General features: G+C 49.0%; 1 protein-coding gene across 1 annotated transcript; it reads right to left on the bottom strand.

Annotated features, from left to right (window-relative positions):
* Positions 1 to 2,671: 2,671 nt before the first annotated feature.
* PSMG3 (proteasome assembly chaperone 3) lies at positions 2,672 to 4,833 on the bottom strand. The gene is made up of 2 exons (XM_056866446.1): positions 4,618 to 4,833; positions 2,672 to 2,824 (listed from the first exon to the last, which is right to left on the bottom strand). Exons 1-2 carry the CDS (start codon positions 4,831 to 4,833, stop codon positions 2,672 to 2,674), a joined length of 369 nt encoding a protein of 122 aa, XP_056722424.1.
* Between the last annotated feature and the right edge of the window lie 10,108 nt (positions 4,834 to 14,941).

Raw genomic sequence — 14,941 nt, 5'->3', positions numbered from 1 at the left:
ATTTCCACCCGTGGGCTCTATAAGAATCCAACACGTATTCAGAAAAACGCAAGCTCCAGCCAGCAGAAAAAGAATTCAGTTCAACTGGTAGAGTTGGCCATACGGAGACCAGTTCAATAGGTAGAGTACTCTGTGAATTACGTATTCTATGTCTCATTTTTGTTTCGTATATAGTTGTAAGATTATTTAGGTAGTTAAGACAGTCCAGGAGATATTAGGTGTGTGTATATATTGGCGTGAACATTAATATATGCTTCCTTGGAGCCAGCGTGCTGTTATTTTGTACAGCCATTTCTAAATGCCATAAAGCAGATAAAACCGTGTTTACCTGCTTTACGGCACTGCCGGCAATTACGCCTGGGACACTATCGGGAGAGAAATTATGGGTATCCAAGCTTGGGTCCCTCGGCTGCCTTGAAACAGAGATAGGCCTGGTGACAGATATTATAATCAGATATTTTCCCAAGCCAGTTCCAAGCCTTTCGCCGGCAGAGCACCCTGCAAAATAGCCTTCTGCAGCGTGCACGGATCCAGGAGAGCTGCTAGAATTCCGATTTCAGTTCCCAGAGCTATTCAGAGACACAACAGTCTTGCTTTTAGCCTCACAACCACCCTGTGTGAGGTAGGTTAGGCCAATGAGTTCCGTTTTTAGGAAGGCTGTTTCAGGCGGGTAGCCGTGTTGGTTTGCAGCAGAAGACCAAGATTCGAGTTCAGCGGCACCTTAAAAGATTTCCATGGTATAAGCTTTCGAGAGCCAAAGCTCCCTTCATCTGATACTTTCTCGTCAGGCCTACCAAGTATCCGGCGAAGGGAGCTTTGCCTCTCCCAAGCTTACACCCTGAAAACTATATCCATTTTTAAGGATATAGTTTCAAATCGTGCTATTTTCAAGGTTTTAACATGGGGAATCATCCCCCAAATGCAACCCTCTCTCTAGTCTGAAGAGCATGCAACCATCTGAAGTCAGTGCGGTGTAGCGGTTAGGGTCAGGCCAGAATCAGGGAGCTCCAGGTTCGGATCCCCGCATGGGCCGGTCCCTCTCTCTCAGCCCTGTCTACCTCAGAGGGTTGTTGAGAAGATAAAATGGAGGAACACTGAATGGGGTGCATTGCCCTGATCTCACTGGAAGGAGGGTGGGGATAAAATGGTACCAAATAAATAAATAATGTGCCTCTGCCACACATTTTTATAAGGAGCCCAAGTCGGGTTGCTAGCTCTCCAGCACCTGTCTGCAATTTTGGGATCAGCCTTCCTTGTCGGGCTGTTGTGGGGACTGCTGAGGCGACGGGCAGCTCAGTGTTCTTATGCACGCAGAAATGGAAAACAGGAAATCGATTTCTCTCCCCGACCTCCAACTTTATTCCCCCAACGTTTTTCCAGATGAAAAAGCCCCAGAATAAACCATCCTACAAAAGATTTCCTTTCTGCAGAACGGTTCAAGACGAGGGTTTAAAATACCCTCGACCCCTTCAATATGTTAACAACTACGTAAGACAGTCTACATTCTTAGGGGAAATTGTAAACCTCGTGTTATCAGGCACAGAGTTACCAACGCCAAAAGGGGAAGCAGAGATTGCTACGGAGGACCTGATTTAACCAGGCAGCTGATGAAGTCCGTCAATAAGGCAACGGGGAAAGAATTGGGACACACAAAGACAACTTTCATTTTTTATTGGATAACATCCCTCCATTGCATAGACGTTAACAGAATGCCAGAGGTACTCTGACGTCAGCTTAGAACATTTCAAGAAAACCTTTTTTTCTTAATAACCCAAAACACTTATTCTCTTCCGGAGAACGGTCACATCTTTCCCAACATGACCTGAAGCACTTTCTCTAACAGATCTCCAAGCATCCTAAATTCAGTAGGGAAAAAAATGATATTTGCAGCATATTATATCAGTGTTTTGCCATCGCACGCCAAACGCTTTCTTGGGGCACGTTGAAGGGGCCAAGTCACAAACGGGGGGGGGGGGCATATCTTCAAAATCACAGCTCTTTGCACTCTTGTAGGAGTCACCCAAACATACCACGGGGTTATCAAGTGGCAAGAGTGCCTGTTTTTGGAAAGGGGGGATAGAGAAAAGAGGCAAAAAGATTATCAGAAGGGTTCTGTTTCTCAATGTCTGCCATGGTACGGTATTCTGGAAACTGCTTTCCATCCATAGCAGAAATAAGATTTTTTTTAAAAAAAGAACACAAACCCACGCACCCCTTCCAAAACTCTAGGGGCCTGATCCAGCCAAAGGCCGGCCCTTTTACATACTTACTAAGCAGAAAGTTGGTGGGACTTACTTAGGAGTAACAAGGCTGCAAGTTCCGTTGACTCCCCCGAGAGAAACGTAAGCCCGTGCTAAGCTCTCCCGGGGAAGTCAACAGGACTTTGAAATGCTTCACGACGGCTGGACTGTTCCTTCCCAGAAGCAAAATTATAGAACAAGAAGGCTTTTTTTTTTTTTAAATCAGACTGAAGCTCGAAAAGAAAAACAGAGTTCCAGGCACCAAATAAAAAATTTCACCCCGAAAAAAATGACGTTTGAGCTCAAAGTCATCTCCGGGTTCTACGCTTCTCCCCGAATGCCTAGCAAAACCAGGTGGGTCAAGTCCAAAACAGGATTCAGGCGGAAGGGTCAAAGTCTCCCTCCCGGAGAGGCGGCTGACTTGTCCTGGCTCACCAAACCTGGCACCTCCGGATCGCCTCCTGCAAAGTCCGGATTCCCTCGATGCTCTTGTCCTTCAGGGCCATGGCGAGGAGAACGGGCTTGTTCCCGGCTTCCTGAGACACGAACGTCACCAGATGTCTGGCACAGATGTGGACGAGAGGCTGGAAACCAAAAAAGACAGTCCCTCAGAGGAGGGGTCTCCCAAGCCGGAGTCGATCCTGCTCTGTAGGAAGACCTCGGAGTATTGCCCCCCCCAATCCTGGAAGATTATGGACACCAGTGGATGAAATGGGCACTGGGAACGTGCTCTTTTTGCGATAGCAATCACAAATATAATTCACATAGATGAGCCAACCTCATGAAACCACATTCACAAAATCATGATGTATGCCAAAATATAATATATCCAATTAATACATACAACGATCATACAATAAACACATACACTAATATCAACTATGATCCTAAATAGCTATCTGCTATACAATGAAAGCGTAAGGATGTGTCATTGGCAACCAAGATCAACTTAAGTCATGCCATCGTATTCCCTATCACTATGTATGGGTGTGAAAGCTGGACAGTGAAGAAAGTTGATGGGAAGAAAATAGATTCCTTTGAAATGTGCTGTTGGAGGAGAGGGTTACGGATTCCGTGGACTGCCAAAAAAACAAATCAGTGGGTTATAGATCAAATCAAGCCTGAACTGACCCTAGAAGCTAAAATGACTCAACTGAGGCTATGGTATTTTGGTCACGTCATGAGACGACAAGAGTCACTGGAAAAGATAGTCATGCTAGGAAAAGTTGAGGGCAGCAGGAAAAGAGGAAGACCCAACAAGAGATGGATGGATTCAATAAAGGAAGCCACAGCCTTCAATTTGCAAGATCTGAGCAAGGGTGTCAAAGATAGGACATTTTGGAGGACTTTCATTCATAGGGTCGCCATGAGTCGGAAACGACTTGACAGCACTTAACACACACATGGGCCAAATTAAGCGCCATCTGGAGTTTAAGGGTTTTAAATTGGGTTTTATTGTTTAACAATAAAAGTAATAATTCTAAAGTTAATGTCTGATATGTTTGATGATGTTCCCCGCCCTGAGCCTGGTTTGGGCCGGGGAGGGTGGGTTATAGATTGAACCAACCAACCAACCAACCAACCAACCAACAAATCCTAAAGTTACAGAACAATTCCACATAAAGTCAGTTCAGTGTAGCTGTAGCGACTTGAATTCACCAGAACTCAGTCCATAGGCAAACAGCTCAAACTCCTTGCTTCGCTTATTGTGATTGCAGCACGTTGTACGTAGAGGTGGTGTAGTTGTTTATTATACTTTTTGCAGTAGAGCCTCAGAGGTTCTGTGATGGCTTGGAATGGCGTCTCATAGCAATGGGGATGAGCGGGGAACGCACTAGTCAAACCCAGTTCTCATAAGCAGCAGATGAGACCATATTAAGCCAGCATGGTGTAATGGTTAAGAGAGGTGGGCTCTAACCTGGAGAACCGGGTTCGATTCCCCTCTCCTCCAAATCAGCGGCGGAGTCTAATCTGGAGAACCGGGATCGATTCCCCACTCCTCCACATGAGCGGTGGAGTCTACTCTGGAGAACCGGTTTGGTTTCTCTGCTCCTCCACATGAAGCCTGCTGGGTGACCTTGGGCTACTCACGGTTCTCTCCAAACTCTCTCAGCCCTACCTACCGTGTAAACTGTCTGTTGTGGGGAAAGGAAGGGAAGGCGATCGTAAGCCGGGTTGATTCTCCTTAAAAGGCAGAGAAAGTCGGCATCTAAAAACCAACTCTTCCTCTTCTTCTTATGAGAAGGGCTTATGAGAAGGATCTTAATCACAATCCCATTTCCTCTGCATCTTAGCTCCTCTCTTGGACCAATCGCTGATTTGTGGGATCTCCCCACCTCCACTCGCCACATCGTGGACATCCTGTTTCTGGGCTTACCTCATCCTTGCCGAGGAGGACTTTTGTTGCGAGCAATGGCTTGCTGAGCCCGTCAGCCACCATGTCGGGCTCCACCGAGACCAGGGTGCCCATCGTCCCGTACTGCGTCACCACCACCAGGAGGGTGTTAGCGAACGCTGTACACACCACCTCCGTCCGGATGCCCTGCACTACCACCTCGGTCTGCTTTGAGTCCAGAATGGGTTTGGAGGCCATCGCCGTGGCTGGAAACTGTTGAAGGAGAAGGCACATGAAAAAGTGCAAATCAGACATCTCCCGTGGGCTGCCCTGACCTGCCTGGCCCAGGCTAGCCTGATCTCGTCAGATCTCAGAAACTAAGCAGGGTCGTTCCTGGTTTGTACCTGGATGGGAGACCACTGAGGAAGTCCAGGGTTGCTACATAGAGGCAGGCAATGGGGAACACGCCTCTGTTTGTCTCTGCTGTGACCTGGGTAGCTCTGCTTAGCCCGATCTCGTCAAATCTCAGAAGCTAAGCAGGGCCAGCCCTGGTTTGTACCTAGATGGCAGACCACCGAGGAAGTCTAGGGTTGCTACGCAGAGGCAGGCCTGGGCAAACCATCGGCGTGGCGTAGTGGTTAAGAGTGGCGGACTCTAATCTGGGGTTGGTTTCCCAGCTCCTCCACATGAAGCCTGCTGGGTGACCTTGGGCTAGTCACAGTTCTCTCCAAACGCTCTCAGCCCCACCTACCTCACAAGGCATCTGCTGTGGGGAGAAGGAGATTTTAAGCAGGCTTGATTCTCTTTAAAAGAGAGAGAGAGTCGGCAAAAAACCAATTCTTCTTCTTCATTTGCCCTGGATGATCCAGCCTAGCCCGATCTCGTCAGACCTTGGACACTAAGCAGGGTCAGCCCTAGTTAATACTTGGATGGGAGACCACCAAGGAAGTCCAGGGTTGCTATGCAGAGCAGGCGATGGCAAAACACCTTTGTTTGTTTGTGCCCTGACCTGCATGGCCCATGGTAGCCTGATCTTGTCAGATCTCAGAAGCCAAGCAGGTGGGAGACCACCAAGGAAGTCCAGGGTTGCTACGCAGAGGCAGGCAATGGCGAACCACCTCTGTTTGTCTCTTCCCTGACCTGCATGGCCCAGGTTAGCCCAATCTCGTCAGATCTCAGAAGCTAAGCAGGGTCGGTCCTGGTTACTACTTGAGTGGGAGACCACCAAGTTTGTCCAAGGTTGCTATGCAGAGGCAGGCAATGGGAAAACACCTCTGTCTGTCTCTGCCCTGACCCAGATGGCCCAGGTTAGCCCAATCTCGTCAGATCTCAGAAGCTAAGCAGAGTCGGGCCTGGTTAGTATTTGGATGGGAGACCACCAAGGAAGTCCAGGGTTGCTATGCAGAGGCAGGCAATGGGACGTCACATCTTATTTCTCTTGCCTTGAAACCCCCATAAATCAGCTGTGACTTGACAGCACCTCCCACCGCCATTCTCTTCCTAATCCTGAAGATCCCTCCAGAATTGCAGAAAATTGACCTCTTTCAACCCCACCCAAGGCCAAGACTCATGGTGACCCCACAAAGGTTCACCTCATGGGGTCTTCAAGACAAGAGATGTTCAGAGTTTTTTTTGCCATTGCCTTCCTCTGCAGAGTCTTCCTTGATGGCCTCCCATCCAAGTACCGGCCCTGCTTGGCTTCCAATTTGGGATGAGATCGGGCTAGCAGAGCTTCTACGGCTTTTCAATTTCCTTATCCAAGGTACTGATTTATCTCAAAAATAAATAATCCATCTGAATTATTAAACATTTCCTTAATTTGTTAAATGTATTAGTATTTTCCACTGAGGTTTCCACGAACAGAGCCACATAACATTTTGTCAAGAGACCAGATCATGTAGCTTTAAGTTTGCCCGCACAGAAACATAGAGCAGGAAGTCCACCCCAAGGGTCATCTAGTCTGACCCCCCTGCACAACGCAGGAAATTCACCATTCCCCCCCCCAACTCCCCGAGTGACCCCTTCTCTATGTCCAAAGAGAAAAACCCTCCAGGATCCCTGGGGCAACCTGGCCTGGAGGAAAATTGCTTCCTGGCCCCAGATCGGCATTACCCTGGGCATGAAAGAAAGGGTCAAGAGAGCCAAACACTGATGCAACCCTTCCTGCCCCCTCTCGTGATCTGCCTATTTCACAACGCGCTGTAATAGACATCAATGATGTTACTACGGAACAAGTCAACGTTTTCATTGTTTGTAACGTTTACGTCAATATCCAAACTAGCAACTAGTCCTGTTACTACCGAAAGAGACATGCTATTTCAACCAACGAATCTGTTTTCTTTACTACAAAATTTGTGGTTTTTTTTAAAGCTTTTGTTTTTTCCTACCTCCCCTCCAGCCTAAACAAAAACGATACGCGCTAAGATAGCAGTCTCTCTCTTTAGAAACAGTATTGGATCAACGATTAATGACAGATTACCAGACTTTGGATTGTATAAGGGATCTGATTGAACATGGGGCTGAAGAAAACCTCTTGAAACGGCCGTCCCCCAGCTTATCCCTTTTGGATTATACCAATCATTGGATATCCTGCTTGAATTGGACTTTCCCAACTATATTATAAAGAAAAATTGCACGTTTGCATCTGTAACACAAAGAATTATTGTACACCTGAACGGCTGCCATCAAGTGAATCTTATGTATTATAGTAGCAGGATAAGTATTTGTTGTATAGCACTTGTTGTAATTTGTCCCAATCACTAATAATAATTTTGTACTTTGACTGTGCTGATTTCCAAACCTCCAGGTGGCGGCTGGAGATCTCCCGCTATTGCAACGGATAGAGATCAGCTCACCTGGAGAAAATGGCTGCTTTAGCAATTGAACTCTATGGCATTGATGTTTCTCCCCTCCCCAAACCTTTCCCTCCCCTGGCCCCAAAAACCTCTTGCCAGTGGCAAAGAAAAACCTGGCAACCCTACCGTGGGTGCCAGAATACAAGTTCTCTATCAGAACTGGTTTCGAATCTGGTCAGTGGGGTCTTCCCCATCACACCACAGATCAGAAGTATGGCTCTGGCCACAGATTAGTGGTATGACTACAGTTACCAACCTCCAGGTGGGACCTGGAGATCTCCCGGAATTCCACCTGATCGCCAAACTGCAGAGATCTGGAGAAAATGTGTGCTCTGGAGGGTGGACTGCATTGCATTATACCCCACTGAGGTCCCTCCCCAAAGTCCCACTCCGCCCCCAAACCTCCAGGAATTCCCCATCCCAGAGATGGCAACCCTGCAACCTCCCACCCCAGAATCCAGTTTCCCGTTTCACTCCCCCCTCCATCACATTGAACTCTCACATGACTGACAGGGGCAGATCCCCACCCCACGTCTGCACAGGCGCACGGAAAGTCTTCTAGGAGAGAACCGCACCGGTGGAACTCCTTCCTGCAGACCACCTCTTACACATTACGGTCAGGCGAACTGCAACGCAGACCGGATTGCAAAGGCGCCAGTTTCACACGAGCGCCCTTACCCCCTCTTCGAGCACCTGCATCTCCAAGGGGGGGTGGGTGTCGCCCTTAAAAAAGAAAGCAGGGCTTTGTGCACATGCGCAATGCCAAATACAAGGCAAGCCCCCCCTCCTCCACCCCGGCCGCCCTTCCGCACACGCGTACTGCGCAGCCACGCAATGCAAAAGCGACCGGGGCTTTTTACTCGCGTGCAATGCAAAAAAGGCAACCCAGAGAGTCACACCTGGGAGGTGGGGAAGAAGGGGCGCTGTTCCGCATACCGCCACCAATGCAAGCCCCGGGGACTTTGGCACGCGCGCCATGCAAAAAAATAAAATAAAAATGCAAGTCGCCTTTTGCAAGTGGCACGCCCTTCCGCACAGGCGCACCGCCCGGCCACCCCACGCAAGCGCCCGACCCGTTTTTTGCACGCTCTCCCCCCCATAGCAAAACGCAAGTTGCATTCTGCAAAGTGCACGCTCGGGGGCGCCCTTCTGACCGAGCGCCAGGCCTAAAAAAGGCCCGGCGAGCTACGCCGGGGTGTGTGTGCAAAAGACGACCAGGCAAGCGCGGGCAATGCAAAAATGCAAAAGAAGTCCATGCGCGCGCAATGCAAAAGAAGTCCATGCACGCGCGGGCAGTGCAAAAATGCAAAAGAAGTCCATGCACGCGCAATGCAAAAGAAGTCCATGCAAGCGCGGGCAATGCAAAAATGCAAAAGAGGTCCATGCACGCGCAATGCTAAAAAAGTTCTTGCACGCGCGGGCAATGCAAAAATGCAAAAGAGGTCCATGCACGCGCAATGCTAAAGAAGTTCTTGCACGCGCGGGCAGTGCAAAAATGCAAAAGAAGTTCATGCACGCGCGGGCAGTGCAAAGCCGGCCGCTCCCCTGCTGCCTAACCGGGTGGGGAAGACGCTCTGCACCCCCGCCCGGCCGTCGCCATTGGGAGAGAAGCGCCTACCTCCTGCGAGTCGCCGGCCTGCAGATCCGGCCCGGCTCTTCCCGTTGCAAGCGGGAGCCGCCTCCCTCTCCAGCTTGCAAATAACGGGGTGGAGCCCCAGCGCAGGGGGAGGGTCAATCATCATTCGCCCCCCCCCCCAGGAAGGCAGGGAGTAGGGAGCCTCACAACAACCTTGCAAAGTAGGCCCGGGTACCGATTTCCCCACCCCTGTTGCAGAAGTGGAGTTAAAAGAGTGTGGCTTGCGCGGGGCTCCCTTTTTATTTATTACTAGTTGATTTATTATAGACAGCGTCTTTCCGGATAATTTGGATAATTTGTTCCCTTTGCTTCATTTCTACCCCACCTTTCTCCCCAGTGGGGACCAGAGGTGTAGGGTTGCCAGCCTCCAGGTGGTGGCTGGCGATCTCTTGCTGTTATGACTGATCTCCAGGTAGGGTTGCCAGGTTCCTCTTCACCAACGGCGGGAGGTTTTTGGAGCGGAGCCTGCGGAAGGTGGGGTTTGGGGGGTGGAGGGTCTTCAATGCCATAAAGTCCAATTGCCAAAGCGGCTATTTTCTCCAGGGGGACTGATCTCTGTCGGCTGGAGATCAGTTGTAATAGCGGGAGATCTCCAGCTACTACTTGGAGGTTTGGAAACTGGCACGGGAAGAAATCAGTACAATGATACAAAATATGTGTATTGTGTTTCAAAACATTTCAACAAGTACAATGGACTACAACTAGTGACAATAAACAATATATACAAAATATACAAAACGTGTTTGATGCAGTCTATAAATAGTACAGTCTATAAATAGTACAATCTTCTTAGTATATAGAAAAGTAGTTTAAAAAGTCCATCAGGTACATGTATAAATGATCACAAAGTCTTCAGTAAGCATGATGGGTGGGCTTAATGAAGACTTTGTGATCATTTATACATGTACCTGATGGACTTTTTAAACTACTTTTCTATATACTAAGAAGATTGTACTATTTATAGACTGCATCAAACACGTTTTGTATATTTTGTATATATTGTTTATTGTCACTAGTTGTAGTCCATTGTACTTGTTGAAATGTTTTGAAACACAATACACATATTTTGTATCATTGTACTGATTTCTTCCCGTGCCAGTTTCCAAACCTCCAGGTAGTAGCACGGAGGTGCTCTCTGTTTTCTTGTTTTGTTAACTACCTGGAGGTTGGCCACCCTATCTCCAGGTGACAGAGATCAGATCACCTGGAGAAAAGGGCCTCTTTGGAAGGTGGACTCCAACCCCGCCCTCCTCGGGCTCCACCCCCAAAATCTCCAGGTATTTCCCAACCCTGAGCTGGCAACCCTACCGAGGTGGCTTACATAAGTCTCTTCTCCATTTTATCCTCACAACAGCCCCGTGAGGTGGGTTAGGCTGAGAGTACATGACCGGCCCGAGCTCACCCAGCAAGCTTCAACGGCTGAGTGGGGATTGGAACACACAACACCAGAACCAAGGAGGAGGGCCATAGGAAACCAGGCTTTACCTGCTGGCAGATGACACCACTAGAGGGAGACAGACATACCTCCCTGGGAGGGGAGTTCCAAAGTTTTGGTGCCACAGTCGAGAAGGCCCTTTCTCAAGTTGCCACCATCCAGCCTCAGATGGTGGGGGCCAATCGAAGCAGGGCCTCCAAAGATTACAGGAGTGTATGGGTACGATGATATAATGAACAATATGTAATAAAAGCCAACGTGGTGTAGTGGTTAAGAGCGGCGGCTTGGAGCAGCGGACTCTGATCTGGAGAACCGGGTTCAATTCCCCGCTCCTCCACGTGAGCGGCGGACGCTAATCTGGTGAACTGGATTTGTTTTCCCACTCCTAAACACAAAGCCAGCTGGGGGACCTTGGGCTAGTCACACCCTCTCAGCCCCACCTACCTCACAAGGTGTCTGTTGGGTGAGGGGAAGGGAAGGTGATTGTAAGCCGGTTTGATTTTTCCTTAAGTGGTAGAGAAAGTCGGCATGTTAAAACCAACTCGTCTCCTCCTCCTCCTCTTTCCGTTATAAGCAATAGAAAATAAAGTAGTAGTGACCATTTAACAATACTTATCCCATGCCATCCATGTAGGTCCTTAATCTCTAGTGTAACACTGAACCACTGAAATTTTCTGGTGTCCTTTTCCCTTATAACAGGGACTGGAGTGTGGTTATGTTTGATGAAGTTTGAAATGATTGTGGCAGAAAACCAGGTGGAACACCTCTGCGGGACATAATGCCCCAGTGGGAATGCGCCTCAACAGTCTGTAAAGGGAAAAAAGGGGAATGTTGAGGTCTGAAAGGGCAGCTGAAATGGGAAAGGGGCACGGAGGGTCACCGGAGGGGTGAGGGAAGGTGCGCAGCCAGAAGAGGAGGTGCTGGAGTCCCTCTGGCCCCCCGCCGCGGATGTTGTCAGGCTGTAATGGAACAGTGGAAGCATTCCTCAGCATCCTGAGACAAGATATTGGGGGATTTATCATGGTGCCTAATGTCAGGACCCCAGATTCATGGGGGTTGGGTCCATCGATGGTTATAAGCCAGGATGGTTCAATGGAACCTCCACCCTCAGAGGTAGTGTACCTATGAATACCAGTTGCTGGGGGACGGTTTCGGGCAGAGGCTTTGGCCTCTACGTCCTGCTCGTAGGCTTTCTGTGCAATCTGGTAGGCCCGCTGTGGGCAACAGGATGTTGGGTTAGATCTAGATGACCCTTTTATTTTGTTGCAATGTTCCCATCAAGGGACGGAAGCTGAGGATCTGGTTATGTGCCAACCCTGAAGGAGAATGGATTAAAAGGGAGATGCTCTTCCCTAAGATGCTCTTCCCTCTTCCCTAAGATTCGAGTCTAGTTTGCTGTTGAAAGGAGGAAGTTGACGGCGGAAGCAACCTTGTGCTGCAGTTAGTTAAGTCTACCTCTAGAAAGCAGCAGAGTTCCACGGGAAAAGTTGACTTTGTTCAAAGGCAGCGTTCCCTAAGCAGTAATGGATGCCTTTTTGTCTGTCCTTCTGCCCCTGTGGCCATTGAGGATCCCTCCTCTCTGCTCCTGCTTCTTGCAGCCCTTCAAAAGGATTCCTTCCCTTGGCACAGATAATGGCAGAGCCCATCAATAAATACCCTTGTGAACTGAAGAACAGAATAGCAGAGCCTTTAATTTATCCTTGACCGGAAGGACAGCCGGTTCTGTTTCTGTCATTGCTAACCTTCCGACTTTTGGGGGGCACGGCTAAGGACTTGGGGTTACAACCCCTTTCACGTGCTTGTAAAAAAGGGACAGAGTTGATCAGTTGCAGCCTTTTGTGCACAGGAGGGCCCATGTTGTAAAAAAATCCAGTGAGTGCCCGATGCTCGCCTGCAGATTGATAAACCCAGCTGTCGAGCAGGCAAGCACAAAAACCGTTCAAGTGGCATTTGCGTCTGCCCTCAAACTCAGGCTTGAAGATCTCCAACAGTAAAGAATGACACGGCCCTAGAGATTTTCGGCGCTCTGTTGCGATCGGTGTGCCGGGAACGAGAATTGCCTGCAGTCGTGACGGTTTTTTAGATTTCCTTCATTATTTATTTAGGCGTACATGATTCCCACCCGCCCCCTCCAGTTCTTTGGTGCAGTGCTTTTTTATATATATATATAAATGTACTCCGACATTTCCGGCGCTGTTTTTCAAGAGCCGTGGATGAGCTCGGGGGCGAGGCGAAGGTCGTTTTCGGTGATCGATACCGCCTGTATTTTGCGAGGAGTGATACTCGGAGCAAGCTGAGCACGCCCCCGAGATCGGCTGTGGCGTGGAAATATTTCCCCCCCCTCCTTCTGTACAAAACTATAAGCTTCGCGGTTCAGAACGGCCATTAACAGTTGGCGCTTGTGGGAGAACTGTGCTATCAAAGTGTCTGGTCAGTTTATTAGTTTACAGGTTATTACTTCTCTGTGCCGCGCTCGATCGTTTTCAATGTTTGTTTTGTCTGTGGTGGAAATCGAGTTATTTTTTAGCGTGATTCATGGGCCTGCCTTCCCCTCGAGAGCCCTGTCCTGCGAGCTGCAGCCTTTGGCGCAGAGCGGAGGTGAAAGATGATCTGAAGAGATAGTGCTCTAGGTGAGTTGGAGATAGGTGCCAGCTAACCGACCTGGGGGTACAACAGGAAAGATATAAGGTGCCAGTCCCTAGTGGGCACTCAAGCTCCTGTTCTGGCTCTGGTCCCAAGCGGAGGGTTAGTTGCGGACCCCCAAGAAGGCAGGCCGTATGGGCGACTGGTGCCTCTCATCAATAGATCATTGGATCCAGTCCAGGTCTTCAGCTTTCCCCCCAGGAAAGCAGGTCATCACCATATGATAAATTACCCTACAGAGATCCACCACTCTATGATCCTAAGGCTTTAATCCCCCCCGTTACCAAACACCTCCAACCCCTAGAAGGGTATTTTTGTGAGAAGATGTGGCGCTGTATGCCAGGCACAGGACAACTCCAATCCCCCTACAAGTTTTCTACCTTCCTGACTGGTTTTGTCTTGCAATCCCTTTTAACTAGGAATGTTTGGACATATGCCAATTCGGCTAACTGTCTGTTAACCGGCCACGAACAGGGAGACGAATTTTTGTTCAGTGGTTCAGCTGCTGGCTGTTTGAACCTGTTTGTCAGTTTATTTGCTGTGTATTCAGTATGGTGTGATTGGTAGCATTTCACCCGTACGCATTTTCACACTATCCAAGTTCCCCTCCCCGAGCTGTTGTCACTGCATGTTGCTCGGTGGCCAATCGTATAACTAAATACGCAGCAAGATATCAAAATACTGAGCAAGTCAATCAGTCAAATAAGAAGATAGTTCTAGAAGGGTAGCCGTGCCACTGTGCAGTACAACAGCTAGATTTGAATCCAGTAGCGCCTTAGAGACCAACAAGATTTTGGGGGTACGAGCTTTTGAGAGTCAGAATTACAACGAATAATGAAGCTCAAGACAGTGCATTCTCCTGGATTGAATAGGGACCTGGGATTCCTGTCTCAGTACCAGTTCTGATTTCTCCACGCCTACCCCTCTGCATATCACACCTGATCCCATCATGCCTGCTAATGTCATTTACCTGCTATTGACATTTACAAGTTATTGCCATTGGGTTTCTGAATTCACTCTTCTCCGCTTAAGGTTGGATGGACTCACATTCAAGCAGTTATGTTGCTCTCCCTTGACATCATTTAATTACCAGAGCTGACCCTCCACCACCCTGGGTAGAATCCTCTCGCCGATTGCACAAATGCAAAACCACCCGCACAGCAAAGACACTAAAATCCACCACTGCAAGGAAACAAAGCTCCACCACGATAGCTGCTGCGCAGCGCCTAAGCTGTTTGACAGCCTTTCATAGCAGACCGGAGAACAGATTGGACATTCAGCTCTCGGGCGATTGTGACTGTTGAACATGGCGTGCTTGCTCGTCAAACGTGTTTTACTGCCAAGTTATCTGATAATGAGAGGAACAAAGGGAGGGGCCGAGGCTCAGTGGGAGAGCATCTGCTCGGCATGCGGAAGGTCCCAGGTTCAATCCCCGGCATCTCCAGTTAAAAGGACCTGGTAGCAGGTGATGTGAAAGACCCCTGCAGAAGAGCCACTGCCAGTCTGAGTAGACAACAGTGACCCTGATGGACCAAGAGTCTGATTCAATATGAGGCAGCTTCATTTAGGGAGGGGCTGTGGCTCAGTGGTAGAGCATCTGCTTGGCATGCGGAAGGTCCCGGGTCCAATCCCCAGCATCACCAGCTGAAAGGATCTGGTAGCAGGTGATAAAAACATCAGAACATCAGAAAGGCCCTGCTGGATCGGACCAAGGTCCATCAAGTCCAGCAGTCTGTTCACACGGTGGCCAACCAGGTGCCTTGTCAAACGTGATGTGAAAGATCTCTGCAGGAGACC

The sequence above is a fragment of the Euleptes europaea genome, chromosome 21 (assembly GCF_029931775.1).
Source record: "Euleptes europaea isolate rEulEur1 chromosome 21, rEulEur1.hap1, whole genome shotgun sequence".
Classification (NCBI taxonomy): Eukaryota; Metazoa; Chordata; class Lepidosauria; order Squamata; family Sphaerodactylidae; genus Euleptes; species Euleptes europaea.
Note: the sequence above shows the minus strand (reverse complement) of the source record. Positions and strands in the feature narration are given on the sequence as shown.